The 12,500-nt window shown below is 48.0% G+C and overlaps 1 protein-coding gene across 1 annotated transcript in view; it reads right to left on the bottom strand.

The window, feature by feature from the left end:
- Positions 1-12,500, bottom strand: part of plekhg2 (pleckstrin homology domain containing, family G (with RhoGef domain) member 2) — a 44,202-nt gene that overhangs the window by 20,570 nt on the left and 11,132 nt on the right. Inside the window, exons 3-6 of the mRNA XM_055225841.1 lie at positions 11,837-12,089; positions 11,259-11,460; positions 3,236-3,336; positions 1,187-1,253 (exon numbers count right to left, since the gene is read on the bottom strand). Coding sequence (XP_055081816.1) covers positions 1,187-1,253; positions 3,236-3,336; positions 11,259-11,460; positions 11,837-12,089 — 623 coding nt within the window. The remainder of the gene's footprint in view (positions 1-1,186; positions 1,254-3,235; positions 3,337-11,258; positions 11,461-11,836; positions 12,090-12,500) is intronic.

A 12,500-nucleotide genomic window follows, 5' to 3' on the forward strand; every position in this document is an offset into this window, starting at 1 on the left:
AGACTAAACCAGGACTAAACCAGGACTAAACCAGGTCTAAACCAGGTCTAAACCAGGACTAAACCAGGTCTAAACCAGGACTAAACCAGGTCTAAACCAGGACTAAACCAGGCCTAAACCAGGACTAAACCAGGTCTAAACCAGGACTAAACCAGGACTAAACCAGGACTAAACCAGGCCTAAACCAGGACTAAACCAGGTCTAAACCAGGACTAAACCAGGTCTAAACCAGGACTAAACCAGGTCTAAACCAGGTCTAAACCAGGTCTAAACCAGGACTAAACCAGGTCTAAACCAGGACTAAACCAGGACTAAACCAGGTCTAAACCAGGACTAAACCAGGACTAAACCAGGACTAAACCAGGCCTAAACCAGGACTAAACCAGGTCTAAACCAGGACTAAACCAGGTCTAAACCAGGACTAAACCAGGACTAAACCAGGACTAAACCAGGCCTAAACCAGGACTAAACCAGGTCTAAACCAGGACTAAACCAGGTCTAAACCAGGACTAAACCAGGACTAAACCAGGTCTAAACCAGGACTAAACCAGGACTAAACCAGGCCTAAACCAGGACTAAACCAAGACTGAACCAGGACTAAACCAGGACTAAACCAGGACTAAACCAGGACTAAACCAGGTCTAAACCAGGACTAAACCAGGTCTAAACCAGGACTAAACCAGGTCTAAACCAGGACTAAACCAGGACTAAACCAGGTCTAAACCAGGACTAAACCAGGTCTAAACCAGGAAGAAAACCAGGACTAAATCAGGACTAAACCAGGATTAAACAAGGTCTAAACCCGGACTAAACCAGGTCTAAACCAGGACTAAAGCAGGTCTAACGCTGGACTAAACCAAGTCTGAACTAATTCTGAACCAGGACTGAACCAGGACTGAACCAGGAGTAAACCAGAGTCCTGTAGTTGCCCTGGTTAAGATCCAAATGAAGTCCTTGTTTTATTGGAGAAACATTTCCGTTGTGCCGTTGAGCAGGTTTATTGGCTGTTTGTCTAATTTCAGCAACAGGCTCAGAGGAAACAGGTCTCACCTCATAAACCTGGTCCAGACCTGATCCAAACTTGGTCCTAACCTGGCCCAGACCTGGTCCAAACCTCGTCCAGACCTGGACCAGGTCTGGTGAGACCTGTTTCGTAAAATCTGGTTTAAATGAAAATACAACTCACTCGTTCCACGAAACATTCTGCAATGGCGGCGGCATCTGAGCTGCGCTCCAAGTCCTCCAAAAGATCACTGGGGGGGAGAGAGTCAGAAGATCACTGAGAAGAAAGTCAGAAGATCACTGAGAAGAAAGTCAGAAGATCACTGAGAAGAAAGTCAGAAGATCACTGAGAAGAAAGTCAGAAGATCACTGAGAAGAAAGTCAGAAGATCACCGAGTCAGAAGATCACTGAGAAGAAAGTCAGAAGATCACTGAGAAGAAAGTCAGAAGATCACTGAGAAGAAAGTCAGAAGATCACTGAGAAGAAAGTCAGAAGATCACTGAGAAGAAAGTCAGAAGTTCACTGAGAAGAAAGTCAGAAGATCACCGAGGAGAAAGTCATAAGATCACCAAGAAGAAAGAGTCAGAAGATTACCAAGGGGAGAGTCAGAAGATCATTCAGAAGAGTCAGAAGTTCACTGAGGAGAGTCAAAAGTTCGCTGAGAAGAGTCAGAAGATCACTGAGAAGAAAGTCATAAGATCACCATGAAGAAAGAGTCAGAAGATTACTGAGGGGAGAGTCAGAAGATCATTCAGAAGAGTCAGAAGTTCATTGAGGAGAGTCAGAAGATCACTGAGAAGAGTCAGAAAATCACCAAGGAGAAAGAGTCAGAAGATCACTGAGAAGAGAGTCAAAAGATCATTGAGGAGAAAGAGTCAGAAGATCACTGAGAAGAAAGAATCAGAAGATCAGTGAGAAGAAAGAATCAGAAGATCACTGAGGAGAAAGAGTCAGAAGATCACTGAGGAGAGTCAGAAGATCACTGAGAAGAAAGAGTCAGAAGATCACTGAGGAGAAAGAGTCAGAAGATCACTGAGAAGAGTCAGAAAATCACCAAGGAGAAAGAGTCAGAAGATCACTGAGGAGAGTCAGAAGATCACAGAGAAGAAAGAGTCATAAGATCACAGAGAAGAAAGAGTCAGAAGATCACAGAGAAGAAAGAATCAGAACATCACTGAGGAGAAAGAGTCAAAAGATCACAGAGGAGAAAGAGTCAGACGATCACTGAGGGGAGAGTCAGAAAATCACTGAGGAGAAAGTCATAAGATCACCAAGAAGAAAGAGTCAGAAGATCACAGAGAGGAAAGAGTCAGAAGATTACTGAGAAGAGTCAAAAGATCATTGAGAAGAGTCAGAAGATCACTGAGAAGAAAGAGTCAGAAGAACACTGTCATGCTAGTATGCACTTCCTGATTATCAGACCATAAAACTCTTTATAATCAGACCCAGACAGTACACAGAGGTCAGACCATCAACATTTCCATGGAAACAAGCGGACGGTCCCCTACTTGAAATGTTACACAGTCAAACGCTCATCACAGGCCTAACCTTTGACCGTAAAGTCAAACTCTCACTTCCTGTTTATCCGATCCCGACCTCCGCCCCGATCTTGTCCTTTTGGTCATTACCCAAAGCTCCTGACCATAGGTGAGGGTAGGAACGTAGATTGAGGTAAATCCAGAGCTTTATCTTGCGACTCAGCTCCTTCTTTACCACAACAGACGATACAGCGACTGTATCACTGCAGACACTGATCCAACTGTCAATCTCACGCTCCATCCTCCCCTCAGTCGAGAACAAGACCCTGAGATTCTTGAACTCCATTTGAGGCAAAAGCTCTCCACCCACCCGAAGAGGGCAAGCCACCTTTTTCCAGTCGAGAACCTCAGATTTGGAGGAGCTGATTCTCATCCCAGTCACTTCACACTCTGTAACTCCCCGCTGCAAACTGCCCCAGAGCTGCAGGTCCTGGTTGAAGCATCAGGACAACATCATCCACAAACAGCAGAGATGAGATCCTGTGGTTCCTGAATCAGACCCTCTGACCCCTGGAACCCTAGAAATTCATGTGTGAATCAAAACACCTGAAACACAGAGTCTGAATCTGAATCAAACCTCTGGTCTTCATGAACTGTATCTTTCTTCATGGATAATTAAGGCTTAGTTATGATAAAGTTTTGTTATTTACTTGTTGTTGTTTACTTGTTAACTTGTTTTTTCCTTGTTATTCACCTGTTGAACTCGTATATGTCCTCGATGTTACAGAAGAGGGCGCTGACCTGCTCCGGCTTCAGAGGAACATCTCCGCAGTCGATAATGCAGCCGAGGTAGTCCTGAAAGAACAATAACAAATGATGTAAATATATAAGACTGAGGTAGTCCTGAAAGAACAATAACAAATGATGTAAATATATAAGACTGAGGTAGTCCTGAAAGAACAATAACAAACAATGTAAATAAATAAAGCTGAGCTAGTCCTGAAAGAACAATAACAAATGATGCAAATATATAAGGCTGAGGTAGTCCTGAAAGAACAATAACAAACAATGTAAATAAATAAAGCTGAGGTAGTCCTGAAAGAACAATAACAAACAATGTAAATAAATAAAGCTGAGGTAGTCCTGAAAGAACAATAACAATTGATGTAAATATATAAGGCTGAGGTAGTCCTGAAAGAACAATAACAAACAATGTAAATAAATAAAGCTGAGGTAGTCCTGAAAGAACAATAACAAATGATGTAAATATATAAGGCTGAGGTAGTCCTGAAAGAACAATAACAAATGATGCAAATATATAAGGCTGAGGTAGTCCTGAAAGAACAATAACAAATGATGTAAATATATAAGGCTGAGGTAGTCCTGAAAGAACAATAACAAACAATGTAAATAAATAAAGCTGAGGTAGTCCTGAAAGAACAATAACAAATGATGTAAATATATAAGGCTGAGGTAGTCCTGAAAGAACAATAACAAATGATGCAAATATATAAGGCTGAGGTAGTCCTGAAAGAACAATAACAAATGATGTAAATATATAAGGCTGAGGTAGTCCTGAAAGAACAATAACAAATGATGTAAATATATAAGGCTGAGGTAGTCCTGAAAGAACAATAACAAACAATGTAAATAAATAAAGCTGAGGTAGCCCTGAAAGAACAATAACAAACAATGTAAATAAATAAAGCTGAGGTAGTCCTGAAAGAACAATAACAAACAATGTAAATAAATAAAGCTGAGGTAGCCTTGAAAGAACAATAACAAACAATATAAATACATAAGGCTGAGGTAGTCCTGAAAGAACAATAATCAATGTAAATATATAAGGCCAAGGTGGTCCTGAAAGAACAATAACAATGTAAATATATACAGCCAAGGTACTCCTGAAAGAACAATAACAAACAATGTAAATATATAAGGCTAAGGTAGTCCTGAGAGAACAATAAAAACAATGTAAATAAATAATGCTGAGGTAGTCCTAAAAAAACAAAAACAAACAATGTAAATATATAAGGCTGAGGTAGTCCTGAAAGAGCAATAACAAACAATGCAAATATAAAAGGCTGAGGTAGTCCTGAAAGAACAATAACAATGTAAATATATAAAGCCGAGGTGCTCCTGAAAGAACAATAATAAACTATGTAAATATATACAGCCAAGGCGGTCCTGAAATAACAATAACAATAAAAATGTAAATATATAAGGCTGAGGTAGTGCTGAAAGAACAATAAAAATGTAAATACATACAGCCGAGGTGGTGTTGAAAGAACAATAACAATGTAAATATATACAGCAAAGGTAGTCCTGAAAGAACAATAACAAACAATGCCACAACCACATTCTGGGAAGGCACTGGCCATTGAGACTGGACACACCTGAATATGTCTCTATCTGCAGGTCAGGGCTCTGGACAAAGGCTTTCGTGTGACTGTAGTACCTTTATAAACCTGTGGGAGGCAGTATACACACAGGCTCAGGTGTGACTGTAGTACCTTTATAAACCTGTGGGAGGCAGTATACACACAGGCTCAGGTGTGACTGTAGTACCTTTATAAACCTGTGGGAGGCAGTATACACACAGCTCCTTTAAACGTGTGACTAACAGAAGAAACATGAGTGGCATTATGTAAAAATGGAGGAGTTATTATTACACAACATGAGACAAACAGACCAGATACTGGACTAAACCAGGTCTAAACACAAGTCCTGGTTCAGACCCTCTTTAATCCTGGTTTAGTCCTGGTTTATACCCTCTTTAATCCCGATTTAGTCCTATCTTAGACCCTCTTTAGTCCTGGTTTAGACCCTCTTTAGTCCTGGTTTAGTCCTGGTCGGGTCTATAATCATTATAATACTTGTGGAATGATTGTGGCCACAGCAAATGTTTCTGCACTAAAAAACAGCTGCAGCAACTGGAGACCTCAGACCCACACCAAGTCTGGGACTCCATTTAGTCCTGGTTTAGTCCTGGTTTAGTCCGGGTTTAGTCCTGGTTTAGACCTGGTTTAGTCCTGGTTTAGTCCTGGTTTAGACCTGGTTTAGTCCTGGTTTACTCCTGGTTTAGTCCTGGTCTAGTCCTGGTTTAGACCTGGTTTAGTCCTGGTTTAAACCTGGTCTAGTCCTGGTCTAGTCCTGGTTTAGACCTGGTTTAGTCCTGGTTTAAACCTGGTCTAGTCCTGGTTTAGTCCAGTCCACATTCCTCCAGAGTCATTTCCTGTCTTTGAGTTATTAGATTAAAACCCTATCAATTACAGAAAGAAAAAGTCCCCCCACAAGAACTAAACCAGGACTAAACCAAGACTAAACCAGGACTAAACCAGATCTAAACCAGACCTAAACCAAGATTAAACCAAGATTAAACCAGGACTAAACCAGGACTAAACCAGAGACCAGTTTTGCTCCCTCTGTTTTTGTCTTGGCTGAGTTCTCGTGGATCATGTTCAGTCCCTCCTTTAGACCCAAACCCGACTCTGGTCTCCTCCTCCAAAAGAGACCCCACTCTCGGGGAGTCCAAAACATAGAACTAAACCAGGACTAAATCAGAACAAAACCAGAACAAAACCAGGTCTAAAATGAGTCTAAACCAGGTCTAAACCAGGACTCAACCAGGTCTAAACCAGGTCTAAACCAGGTCTAAACCAGGTCCTCAGAGGTCATCTTCTTCAGGAGTGTGGTTCCTTTAAGAGCTGAGATCATTCCTGATATTTGAGTCTGTTATTAAAATCTGAGGAATGGCATGTGTGAAGAAACAGCTGCTCCAGGGTCTAAACCGGGTCTAAACCAGGGTCTAAACCGACACTAAACCAAGGTCTAAACTGGGTCTAAACCAGGGTCTAAACCGAGACTAAACTGGGTCTAAACCAGGGTCTAAACTGAGACTAAACCGAGACTAAACCGGGTCTAAACCAGGGTCTAAACCGAGACTAAACTGGGTCTAAACCAGGGTCTAAACCGACACTAAACCAAGGTCTAAACTGGGTCTAAACCAGGGTCTAAACCGAGACTAAACCGGGTCTAAACCAGGGTCTAAACTGAGACTAAACCGAGGTCTAAAACAAGGTCTAAACTGAGTCTAAACCGAGACTAAACCAAGGTCTGAACTGAGTCTAAACCAGGGTCTAAACCAAGGTCTAAACTGAGTCTAAACTGAGTCTAAACCGAGGTCTAAACCGAGGTCTAAAACGAGTCTATACCAGGTCTAAACCAAGTCTAAACTGGGTCTAAACCAGGGTTTAAAACGGGGTCTAAAGTGGGATCTAAAGCGGGATTTAAACTGGGGTCTAAAGCGGTTCTAATCTGGGGTCTAAACTGGGGTTACACTGGGTCTAAACTGGGGTCTAAACTGAGGTTTAAACCAGGTCTAAACCGGAATGTAAAACGGGTTTTAGACCGGGGTCTAAAGCGGTTCTAAACTGCGGTTCAAACCGAGGACTGAACCGGGTCTAGGCTGAGGTTTAAACCAAGGTCTAAACCAAGATCTAACCCGGGTCTAAACCGGAGTCTAAACTGGGTCTAAACTGGAGTCTAAATCAGGTCTAAACCAGGGTGTAAATTGGTTTTAAACCGAGGTCTGAACCTGGTTTAAACTGAGGTTTAAACCAAGTTTAAACCAAGTTTAAACCGGGTCTAAACTGGGGTTTAAAGCGAGATTTAAATCGGGTCTAAACCAGGTCTAAACCAGGTCTAAACCAGGTCTAAACCAGGTCTAAACCAGGTCTATACCAGGTCTAAACCAGGTCTAAACCGGGGTCTAAAGTGGGTCTAAACTCAGGTTTAAACCGGGGTCTAAAGCGAGTCTAGACCAGGTCTAAACCAGGTCTAAACCAGGGTCTAAAGTGGGTCTAAAGTGGGTCTAAACTCAGGTTTAAACCGGGGTCTAAAGCGAGTCTAGACCAGGTCTAAACCAGGTCTAAACCAGGTCTAAAGTGGGTCTAAAGTGGGTCTAAAGTGAGTTTAAATCAGGTCTAAACCTGGTCTAAACCAGGTCTAAACAGCTGCTAACAAAACTGGATTTGACTGTTCAGAGAAGAAGGGCATCTGACACACAGGGAGGGCATCTGACATAATCTCTGTTTGAGTCCCTCTTTGGGGCTTCACTTCAGTCATCGAGGAGCTGAAACATCTGAACGAGCTGCAGGTGAAGTGTCCATGAGGTGTTCACACCTGCCTCGTAAATCTGAGCTCCACAAACGCATTCCAACAACACTGAGCTGTCAGCGCCCACCGGGACTAGACCGGGACTAGACCGGGACTAGACCGGGACTAGACCGGGACCAGACCGGGACCAGACCGGGACCAGACCGGGACCAGACCGGGACTAGACCGGGACCAGACCGGGACCAGACCGGGACCAGACCGGGACCAGACCGGGACTAGACCGGGACCAGACCGGGACCAGACCGGAACCAGACCGGGACTAGACCGGGACTAGAGCAGGACTAGACCGGGACCAGACCGGGACTAGACCGGGACCACACCGGGACTAGACCGGGACTAGACCGGGACTAGACCGGGACCAGACCGGGACTAGACCGAGGCTAGACCGGGACTAGACCGGGACCAGACCGGGACTAAACCGGGACTAGACCGGGACTAGACCGAGACCAGACCGGGACTAGACCGGGACTAGACCGGGACTAGACCGGGACTAGACCGGGACCAGACCGGGACTAGACCGGGACCAGACCGGGACTAGACCGGGACCAGACCGGGACCAGACCGGGACCAGACCGGGACCAGACCGGGACCAGACCGGGACCAGACCGGGACCAGACCGGGACCAGACCGGGACTAGAGCAGGACTAGACCGGGACCAGACCGGGACTAGACCGGGACCACACCGGGACTAGACCGGGACCAGACCGGGACCAGACCGGGACTAGACCGGGACCAGACCGGGACTAGACCGGGACTAGACCGGGACTAGACCGGGACCACACCGGGACCACACCGGGACCAGACCGGGACTAGACCGGGACTAGACCGGGACCAGACCGGGACCAGACCGGGACTAGACCGGGACTAGACCGGGACCAGACCGGGACTAGACCGGGACTAAACCGGGACCAGACCGGGACTAGACCGGGACTAAACCGGGACTAAACCGGGACCACACCGGGACCAGACCGGGACTAGACCGGGACCAGACCGGGACCAGACCGGGACCAGACCGGGACTAGACCGGGACTAGAGCAGGACTAGACCGGGACCAGACCGGGACCACACCGGGACTAGACCGGGACCAGACCGGGACCAGACCGGGACCAGACCGGGACTAGACCGGGACTAGAGCAGGACTAGACCGGGACCACACCGGGACTAGACCGGGACCAGACCGGGACTAGACCGGGACTAGACCGGGACCAGACCGGGACTAGACCGGGACTAGACCGGGACTAGACCGGGACCACACCGGGACCACACCGGGACCAGACCGGGACTAGACCGGGACTAGACCGGGACCAGACCGGGACTAGACCGGGACTAGACCGGGACTAGACCGGGACCACACCGGGACTAGACCGGGACTAGACCGGGACTAGACCGGGACTAGACCGGGACCAGACCGGGACTAGACCGGGACCAGACCGGGACTAGACCGGGACTAGACCGGGACCAGACCGGGACTAGACCGGGACCAGACCGGGACCAGACCGGGACCAGACCGGGACCAGACCGGGACTAGACCGGGACCAGACCGGGACCAGACCGGGACTAGACCGGGACCAGACCGGGACCAGACCGGGACCAGACCGGGACCAGACCGGGACCAGACCGGGACCAGACCGGGACCAGACCGGGACCAGACCGGGACCAGACCGGGACTAGACCGGGACTAGAGCAGGACTAGACCGGGACCAGACCGGGACTAGACCGGGACTAGAGCTGGACTAGACCGGGACCACACCGGGACTAGACCGGGACCAGACCGGGACCAGACCGGGACCAGACCGGGACCAGACCGGGACTAGACCGGGACTAGAGCAGGACTAGACCGGGACCACACCGGGACTAGACCGGGACCAGACCGGGACCAGACCGGGACTAGACCGGGACCAGACCGGGACTAGACCGGGACTAGACCGGGACTAGACCGGGACCACACCGGGACCACACCGGGACTAGACCGGGACTAGACCGGGACTAGACCGGGACCAGACCGGGACCAGACCGGGACTAGACCGGGACTAGACCGGGACCAGACCGGGACTAGACCGGGACTAAACCGGGACTAAACCGGGACCACACCGGGACTAGACCGGGACTAGACCGGGACTAGACCGGGACCAGACCGGGACCAGACCGGGACTAGACCGGGACTAGACCGGGACTAGACCGGGACTAGACCGGGACTAGACCAGGACTAGACTAGGACTAATTGCTGGTCTTGTTGAACTCAGACCTGATCCTGAGTCGCTCAGTGTCGTCACAGCCGTGACTAAAGTAACAGAAATGTTTGGAGTGTGATGTCACCACAGCGTCGGCTCCACATGAGGAGCATGAGGCGCATGAGGCACATGAGGCGCATGAAGCGCATGAAGCACATGAGGCTAGCAGTTATAGCGGCTAATCTGGAGACCAGCTCCATATTTGGAATTCTGACTACGAGTATCATAGGAGTGAGACTATGGAAGGTCACGCCCCTTCACGCCCACACCGCTGCTTTACCAGGGAACGGACACTTAGCAAAGCTGTCAATCAGACCTGTTGCTAAAGCTAGCGGTGTGTCTCAGTGACCTGATGGCACTTTGCTGTGAACCTGCACGTAGCCTGGGACAGTGAGCTCACTTGCAGAGACGCTGATGGTTTTATCTTCAGTGGATCACATTCCATATTGTCCTGATCTCAGTCCATCCCAAAACAAACATCCCTCCAAAATTCAGTCCATTCAAAATTTATCCAGCCTGGACTCTGCTTCAGACCTGTTTTCCCGCATGTTTCGTCAAGAGCTGTTTATATTTCTGGGCCAAGACCTACTGCTCAAGCACACAGAAAAACGGTGTACCGGGCCTTTAATGGCAAAATCATGTTTATTACAAGCGTATGGGCCGAAAACTATGTACAAAAGTAAACAAAAGAGCCGTGGAACAATCCAAGAAGCTGCTGGGTCACTACTGAACCAAAAACGTTTGATCTATGATAAAGCTAACAGTTAGCATCTTAAAACCTGTTTAACATTAGGCTAACAGCCAGAGTCCCCCATGAAGTGATCTTGACTGGCACAGATTGGACCAGGTCAGATCAGGCAGTGCCTCAGATTAAACAGTGACACAGATCAAGTAGTGCCTCAGATTAAACAGTGACACAGATCAGGTAGTGCCTCAGATTAAACAGTGACACAGATCAGGTAGTGTCTCAGATTAAACAGTGACACAGATCAGGTAGTGCCTCAGATTAAACAGTGACACAGATCAGGTAGTGTCTCAGATTAAACAGTGACACAGATCAGGTAGTGCCTCAGATTAAACAGTGACACAGGTAGTGAGGTAGTGACACAGATCAGGTAGTGCCTCAGATTAAACAGTGACACAGATCAGGCAGTGAGCTCAGATTAAACAGTGACACAGATCAGGTAGTGCCTCAGATTAAACAGTGACACAGATCAGGTAGTGCCTCAGATTAAACAGTGACACAGATCAGGTAGTGTCTCAGATTAAACAGTGACACAGATCAGGTAGTGAGCTCAGATTAAACAGTGACACAGATCAGGTAGTGCCTCAGATTAAACAGTGACACAGATCAGGTAGTGATTTTACCTCCACAATGCTCTTGAGGTCCCTCACATACGCCTGCTCCGTCTCCACGATTTCCAGTGCCACTCGCTCCAAACGCGACATTTGTCGAGGACCCACCCTCGCAGGCAGCTGATTGGATGGCAGCTGCCCCGTCACCATGGTGACACTGGCTCCACTTCCTGTGCTGATGGGGGTCAGATCCAGGCTGATGTCGGACCCGTTTCTGTTGGACAAAAAATCCACAAATGTTATAAATGTTTTATTTAGGCTTCAAATGTCCCACAGTGATTCAGTCCTGGTTCAGTCCTGATTCAGTCCTGGTTCAGTCCTGGTTCAGTCCTGGTTCAGTCCTGATTCAGTCCTGATTCAGTCCTGGTTCAGTCCTGGTTCAGTCCTGGTTCAGTCCTGGTTCAGTCCTGGTTCAGTCCTGATTCAGTCCTGGTTCAGTCCTGGTTCAGTCCTGATTCGGTCCTGATTCGGTCCTGGTTCAGTCCTGGATGCATGGATGGATGCATTTAGGATGACAAAAAGATCCCACAGTTCAGGATTTGAACCAGGGAGCATGTGGCTGCGGGGCGAGAGCCTAACCAACTACTCACTGAAGGGAGGAACAGGAGGAGGAGTGCGCCGCGTCCTGCAGAGACACCGAGGACACAGACGAGCTGAGAGACCCCGAACGGTCCAACTCTGAGTCCACCGAAGAACTGGACTGGACGAGGACTAGACCCGGACTGGACCCGGAATGGACCAAGACTAAACCCGGACTGGAGCAGGACTGAAGTCGGTCTGCAGAGGACATGCCCCTGCACCCCACTGAAGACACGCCAGTCAGCGAGGAGGGACGGCGACTGGCTGAAAGAGAAAGAGTGTGAGGAACCAGGACTGAACCAGGACTGAACCAGGACTAAATCAGGACTGAACCAGGACTGAACCGGGACTAAACCAGGACTAGACCAGGACTAGACCAGGACTAAATCAGGACTGAACCAGGACTGAAGCAGGACTAAACCAGGACTAAATCAGGACTGAACCAGGACTAAAGCAGGACTAAACCAGGACTAAACCAGGACTGAAGCAGGACTGAAGCAGGACTGAACCAGGACTAAACCAGGACTAAACCAGGACTAAACCAGGACTGAACCAGGACTGAACCAGAACTAAATCAGGACTGAAGCAGGACTGAACCAGGACTGAACCAGGACTGAATCAGGACTGAACCAGGACTGAACCGGGACTAAACCAGGACTAGACCAGGACTAGACC

This window comes from Periophthalmus magnuspinnatus, chromosome 13, assembly GCF_009829125.3.
Source record: "Periophthalmus magnuspinnatus isolate fPerMag1 chromosome 13, fPerMag1.2.pri, whole genome shotgun sequence".
NCBI lineage: Eukaryota > Metazoa > Chordata > Actinopteri > Gobiiformes > Gobiidae > Periophthalmus > Periophthalmus magnuspinnatus.